A 7,862-nucleotide genomic window follows, 5' to 3' on the forward strand; every position below is an offset into this window, starting at 1 on the left:
AAACAAAGTAACAAACTTGAGAATGTTGGCGGTTGATGAATCCAGCTAACTCTTCTCAAATGATTAGGGAGTGGATATAGAATTTGGGAATTTCTTAGCTATTTTCGTCAATATATTATGGTACTTTGAATTTCATGTAATTGAAATCTGGACGTACATTTTCATGCTTGAGATTTTTAAGTTTTTTTTTTCCTATACCAAACCATATTTTGATATACTTTTCCTTGATAATGTTTCACTAGAGTAAGATGGTATTGTAATCTTTTCGTTTCTTTTGAATTGAGTAAAACACCAACACATGCCAATTGCATTAACAACCTAGGAAAGAAAAATTGTTGAAGGAATCCTAAACACTAGGCAAAAGAGTCTCAAAGAATTTTAGAGTTGAAATGACAAAAAGATTAAAAGTGCTAAAAAATATTTACTTGCCTAATTTGTTGGGATCATATACGAATCACAAACTTTCGATCAAACATTTATGTCGCAATACGAGGTTTTTTCTACGATCCAAGTTGACTCTTAGTTCAAGCAACTCAAAAATTCCTATATACGCAAGGATTTCCAATCTCTAATTTCCCCACACCGTATCAGCATCACCGAATTTGCAGTTTTCCCATAACATATCACGAGATCAAATTAAAATGTCTAATCCGTCGTATCGAATCAACTCGATTCCGATTATGTAACCGTTGCCGCAGCCATCAAATACCAAACAACGGCTGCGTTGACTGTACACAAGAAGTTGGTGTGACCATCAAAGGTGGTTATTCTGTTCACCCTCTGTAATTCCTTCTCCAAAGAAATCCTTCACAACAATTAATAACTGTCAAAAAAAAAAAAAAACGGAGGTAAATTACAGTCAAACCAAACCGCCCCCCTCCCTCTATTAACAATTTTTAGACAGAGAGAGTTGCGTTGGCTCCATCTGCTCCCGAGCCTCTCTCTCTCTCTCTCTCTCTCTCTCTCGCTTAGCTCAGAAGCTCAACTTCCATGGCCTAATAGCTGTTGCGCACTCACTTTTTCCATTTTTGCCCTCCGTGGATCCGACGCTGCTTCCTCAGCCCTAATTTTGGAGGCGATTGATCTGATCCGGTAGGCGATGGCGTTAACGGCGAAGACGGCTCGGTCGAGAGGCACGCCGGTGAAGGAGAACGGCGTCAAGCTCGAGGAAGGGCTTAATGTGTTCAAGTCTGATAGGTTCGATGCTCAGGGCTACGTCCAGTCGCGCTGCTCCCTCAACGAGAAGGTTTGCTCTTTTTTCTGTTGCTTTTACATTTTTGATTCTCGAAAATGCTTAGAGCTCTACTGTTCTTGCTTAGTTTTGGTGCTTGATTTGATATGATCATGGCGGTGGAGTTTGGTTTTGTGTAGAAATTGCGGAATTAGGAGGATTGAGTTGAATTGAATTGTGTTTCGGCTTTGTTTGCAGGAGTTGAGACAGTTCTGCTCAAATCTCTTTGATTTAAAGAAGGCAGCTGCGGAGGAAATGCGTAGAAGTGTCTATGCTAATTATTCGGCATTCATACAGTGAGTTTTCGTTGAATGCTTTATTTTAAAGCTGATTAGTTAGTAATATCATTCAGATTGTAGTGCAGCTGTCTGTTAGCTTCATCGGATAAGAAATTTACTTGCCTGTTTGATGTGTTTGAGTTAATTAGCCGGTGCTGTTTGGTCCTTGGTATCCACTCGTCTTGTTTTTTAGGAATGAGATTTTGCAATGTGTATGCTTATGTTTTGAGGTGCTTCACCATAACAACAGTGCCTTTGACTCTTTACTTATTGACATGCTTGATATGTGATTGGATATTTTGGTGACTTAGCTTGACTTGTTTGACTCAACTGAAATTTGGATGCTGACATAATTAAAATTCTAGATTGTAGTATGTAAATTATTCTCACCGCCACCACCTCCGTAGTAAAGTGTAAGAAAGCCCTCCTTTTATTCTATTAAATCGTTCCTCACACAATGTAGAATGCCATTATTGAGGTGAGTGCATGGCTGCTTAAAGTTTTCTTAAATAAGTAATATGAAATTTTGTTGCTTTGTTTTAGGTGTACCCATTTTTTAGTTTTAGCTTTCAGAGTTCATAACTCGTTAAATTGAGACCGGTAGTTTAATTTGTACTTGGTGAAAGACATGGTAAGTAAGAGACTCAATTTCCCTTTTTGTAAATTTATTTGTTTTCAAGGTGCTTCGGATTTTATGATATGGAAGGTCATATTAGTGTCACTACAATTAAAAATACAGTGATTGTAAATCTCTTTAAACACACCTTTTTCTGGTTGTCGTAATTTTTTATTAGAACTTTACATGTTTGTGCACCCTTTTGCACATTCAACTCTGTTTCTCCATTGGGGTTACTTTGATCTACTTAGGTAACTTAAATCTCATGTGCACAGTTACCTCAGAAGGTTATGCTAGTCTATTCTTTAGTTGTGAAGTGTTTATTTTGATACAACGTTGTAGTTGAGTATAATTTGAATATATGTGAACTGTATTTCTCATTTACAGAACTTCAAAAGAGATATCAGATTTGGAGGGGCAGCTTTCCTCTATCAGAAATCTGCTATCTACTCTTGCTACTGTAAATCATGATCTAGCTGAGGGGGTAAAGATTGATTTATCTAAATCAGTGGAAGGGTCTACTGAAAATGGTTCATTAACTTTTGAAGATAGAGAGCCTTCAGACTTGGAGAATTGGTTGGCAGAATTTCCTGATCTCTTGGATGTTTTGTTAGCTGAGAGGAGAGTCGATGAAGCTTTAGCTGCCCTGGAGGAAGGTGAACATGTGGCTTCTGAAGCAAAACAACTAAAGATGTTGGATCCAGCTCTACTCTTGTCTCTACAGAATGCTATTACTGAACGCAGGCAAAAGTTAGCTGATCAGCTTGCTGAGGCTGCTTGCCAGCCTTCGACTCGTGGTGGTGAACTCCGTTCATCTATATCTGCACTTAAGAAACTTGGGGATGGCCCTCGTGCACACAGTCTTCTTCTGAATGCACATTACCAGAGATATCAGTATAATATGCAAAGCCTTCGTCCATCAAGCACTTCATATGGAGGAGCGTATACTGCTGCTCTCTCACAGTTAGTGTTCTCTGCTATTGCTCAAGCTGCCACTGATTCTGCTGCTATATTTGAGAATGAACCAGATTATACTTCTGAGCTTGTTATGTGGGCCATAAAGCAAACCGAGGCTTTCGCTCTTCTCATTAAAAGACATGCGTTAGCTTCATCAGCAGCTGCTGGAGGCTTAAGAGCTGCTGCAGAGTGTGTTCAAATTGCATTAGGTCACTGTTCCTTGTTAGAAGCTCGTGGCTTGGCCCTTTGTCCTGTGCTTTTGAAACTTTTTAGGCCTAGTGTTGAGCAAGCATTAGAGGCTAACTTAAAACGAATTGAAGAAAGTACTGCTGCCTTAGCTGCTGCTGATGACTGGGTACTTACGACTGCTCCAACAGCGACACGTCAACCTGGCAGGCCTTCAAGTACATCCCTTGGTAATACAACAGCATTTCAACATAAACTTACAAGTAGTGCCCATCGGTTCAATTTGATGGTCCAGGTAACAATTTTTTCTCCCACATGAAACTCAAGTATTAAATTTGCGTGCTTGTTGCATCTATTTGCACATTTCATCAGTCGATCACTGAATGTGCGTCCGCTTGTTCACATGTATGTGGGATCCATTCTAATTTATGGAAAGCATTGTCTATAAGCTCTAGTACTCATTTTAACTCCGCAATATTGCTGGTTTGTCTGTCAGAGTAATTGTGTAGGTTTGAAATATCTTTTTGATATGTCAACTCATTTTTGTGTAGTGTATTTTTGCTTAAACATTATATGTTTGAATAATTTGTTTCTTATTTCACTATTTCAAGTAGCAGTGAGTGTTACTTTGACTCATTAGTGCGTTCTTTTATATATTTAGGAAAGCTTCTCATTGGACAACATACTTGAATGAGAAAATGCTTTTACCAGCTGTCTACCGTTCACTTCTATGATCATTAATATGCATTACTTGATCCTCACTTGATTTTTCCCCTTGCAGGATTTCTTTGAGGATGTTGGACCGTTGTTGAGTATGCAGTTGGGAGGTCAAACACTAGAAGGTTTGTTCCAAGTGTTTAACTCATACGTGAACATGCTCATAAAAGCATTACCAGGTTCAATGGATGAAGAAGCAAACTATGAAGGATCTGGGAATAAAATTGTGCGCATGGCTGGGAATGAAGCCCAACAGATGGCATTGCTGGCAAATGCATCATTATTAGCAGATGAACTACTTCCACGTGCAGCCATGAAGTTGGCTCCAATAATTAAGGTTGCATTCAAGGACGATCTTCGTAGAAGATCATCAGATAGGCAAAATCGCCATCCTGAGCAAAGAGAATGGAAGAAACGGCTTGTCAGCTCGGTTGATAGACTAAAAGATAGTTTTTGTCGTCAGCATGCTCTAGATCTCATTTTTACAGAGGAGGGTGATAGTCATCTTACTGCTGATATGTACATAAACCTGGATGGGAATGTGGATGAATTTGAGTGGTTTCCATCCTTAATATTCCAGGTTTGTTGAAATAATGACTTTCTATACTAATAATCCTGCTTGATCTTTATGTTTTCTTCTTTTGTCCCACATGCTATTGTTAAAGAATCCTCTGGTGGTGTAATATCATCATTAGGGAAAAGTACATTGGCATTCACATATGGTTCAAAAAGTTTATAAAGGCCTCCGCTGGTGTTTTTAGCACTTAATTTACTTCCCTTAGCTGAGTTATTGGATAATGTCAAACTTGCTATTAGAAGTATAGATAGTTTATATAAATTGACTGTTGTCTATTGATAAGAATAACTCACTACTTTTCTTCGCATGTGTATCCCATTATTATAATGTACTTATTGTTAAAGTAGTGCCTTCTTTTTAATAGTACTTAATTTTTTTATTTTTTTTATAAAGTTAAATGAATGGGGAGTTTTCTAATTCCAAATTTTCTTTTGTTAATTTGTCCCAATACAGGAACTTTTTGTAAAACTAAACAGGATGACCAGTATAGCGGCAGATATGTTTGTTGGCAGAGAGAGATTTACTACATTGCTATTTATGAGACTAACAGAAACTGTCATCTTGTGGCTTTCCGAAGATCAAAGCTTTTGGGATGATATTGAGGATGGGCCAAGGCCTTTGGGTCCTCTTGGCTTACAACAGGCAAGTAATTTCTGGTCAAATGAATTAATTTAAAATCTGAATCTATTGCCTTGTCTCTTTTGTTTATTAAGGATTGTGATTCCAATATTGCAACTAACACCTCATATAATAATAGAAAGCACGACATCTTTGCATGAAATGCTGTTCTTAATTAGGCAAATGAGAAGGTAACCAGGAATTATATCATATAAAAAGGAAAGGAAGTAAATCAACATCTAACATGCAGAAAAACAACTGAACATTTGGGGGATTATGTAAATGTTCAGTGTGGCCGTGACTGCTCAAGCTGTTAGTTGTTTACAGAGATCTATTTGCATGCTAATAACATCCTGCATTTATCAGCTATATTATAACCTGCCCTTTCAGAAGGCTATATTGCTTTCCAGTTTACTAAATGCTTAGTTTTACAACCTTACCTTGCTAAGAAGTGTTGAACAACTACTGGTCTGAAATTAGAAATATAAGCTTAGTATTGTTATTAGTACAGATTACAGGAATGGTGGTCAACAAGTTCAATTTTTTAAAAAGATTATGGATTTATACTCATGTAACCCTGCATTAAAGTCTTAATTGGAAGAGTTGCACATTGAACACCCACTGCTTCCTGCCAGGTCTACTTAATATGTTCATATTGACTTATTTTCATATTAACTTATTTTGTATGTACTTGCAGTTCTATCTAGACATGAAGTTCGTCATATGCTTTGCTTCACAAGGTCGTTTCCTATCCCGAAATTTGCAACGCGTTATCAATGAGATCATATCTAAAGCAATGACAGCATTTTCTGCAACAGGCATGGATCCCTATAGGTATGCTACTTGTTGTAAATTATGTATAAAATACAATTATATCCATATATTGCTATACGTGGAGACATAACCATATATTGCTATACATGGAGACATAACCATAGAATTCACAAAACATATGCATATTAGCTGGTAACTGAAATTTATTGTGGTTTCTTATCCCCACATGGTTAAGAAATTTATGTTGGTAAAATGTCCTTGGCTTAAAAGCTGAGCCATACTTAAATATAATTTTGAAGTTTTATCACGGTCTCTGTATATCAGGCAACAGCTACTACACATAGTTTTGCTATGGTTACCCATATAGCTTTTTAACAGCTGAGCCATATTAAATATTATTCTGAAGTTTTACCACATTCACTATATATCAGGCAACAGCTACTATTTGTGTGTAGACACATAGTTTTGCTACCTTTTAACAGCTGGTTTACTTTATACTGAGTTCTAATTTGGTATCAGTGAGCTCCCGGAAGATGAGTGGTTTGATGACATCTGCCATGAAGCAATGGAAAGATTGAGTGGAAAACCAAAGGCCATCAATGGAGATCGAGACCTTAACAGCCCAACGGCCTCGGTTTCAGCACAATCAATCTCATCAGTTAGATCTCATGGGAGTTCCTGAGGCCTGCAGCCAGTTTCATCTTTGTAAATTAAATAGAAAACAGAATCCGCTCATGGATTTTATCCTTGTATTCAAAGTAGTTTATTCCCCCGTATCATTTTTGGTTCCCTTCGGTAGTTTCTTTTTAATTATTTTATTTTCTAGGATAAGGCTCGACAATTCTGTAGGGCCTGTATTTGCTGTCATAAGGTTAGGGATTCTTTTATGAATAATTGAGTTTGTAAAGTTGTTGATTGCATTGTTTACTCTGAATACAAGGTTAGGGATTCTTTTATGAATAATTGAGTTTGTAAAGTTGTTGATTGCATTGTTTACTCTGAATACATGTATGTACAATTCTTTGAAACTAGTGTGGATGATATTGAATCATTACTTTTGAAATCATGTCAAGTATGATGCTGCATGAGAGGACGAATTGTATGTTGATCCTTAATGTGTTAATATTTACATGAATATCAGATGAAAGTCTCGGCTGATCGAGCGCTTTCCCTAGTTCTCTTTGCACCGTTACTATGATTTTAGTACTTCTTCGCAAAAATTGTAACAAAGCCTCATTCATAAGGCGAATTTATTTGCATCAAGGGTAAAAATGCTTCATTTCCCCTAGTTTAGTTTAGTTTTTTATTTTTTATTTTTTTATTATTATTATTTTTGGGCTATTAGTTAGAAGTTCCACAACATACTAAAGAGCATTAACGCTGACGGTCCTAACTTTAAGAAAGTCATTCACCAAAATGATGTTAGGTGCAAATTTGCTCACCTAAGGGACAGATTTAAGGGATTGTGAGGGACAAATGCATCTCAACCACATGTATTAAATATAAAAGCAGAAATTATAACAACTTAAAACTGTGCATTTATTTTCAGCCATCAGATTCACTTGTCCCTCACAGTCTCTTAAAAACTGTCTCTTAGGTGAGCAGGTCTTATGTTAGGTGAACAACAATATTTTGGTAAATAACATTTTTGCATCTCACCTATAGCTCACTTTATGTGTTGGTTGATGTGACATATGCACCACCCAATCAGAATGTTTCATTAAATGATGTGGTTGTGCTAAATAAAGTGAGTTCTATGTGAGATGCAATAATGTGGTTCACATTATTTATCTTTTATTCTCTTGAATAACCGAATAAGCAAACTTACACTAACAAAAACAACATTTACAAGAAAACAAATGAAGCAGTCCATTAGTTCATTAAGGCTCTTCTCCTGGTTCGAATGCA

The 7,862-nt window shown here is 36.9% G+C and overlaps 1 protein-coding gene across 1 annotated transcript; it reads left to right on the top strand.

Annotated features, from left to right (window-relative positions):
• The first annotated feature begins 899 nt into the window (after positions 1–899).
• LOC112186802 (exocyst complex component EXO84B) lies at positions 900–6,985 on the top strand. Its single transcript, XM_024325323.2, has 7 exons — positions 900–1,246; positions 1,430–1,527; positions 2,513–3,563; positions 4,050–4,565; positions 5,016–5,204; positions 5,878–6,014; positions 6,474–6,985. Exons 1-7 carry the CDS (start codon positions 1,100–1,102, stop codon positions 6,634–6,636), a joined length of 2,301 nt encoding a protein of 766 aa, XP_024181091.1. The 5' UTR covers positions 900–1,099; the 3' UTR covers positions 6,637–6,985.
• Positions 6,986–7,862: the final 877 nt, after the last annotated feature.

The sequence above is a fragment of the Rosa chinensis genome, chromosome 2 (assembly GCF_002994745.2).
Source record: "Rosa chinensis cultivar Old Blush chromosome 2, RchiOBHm-V2, whole genome shotgun sequence".
Lineage (NCBI taxonomy): Eukaryota > Viridiplantae > Streptophyta > Magnoliopsida > Rosales > Rosaceae > Rosa > Rosa chinensis.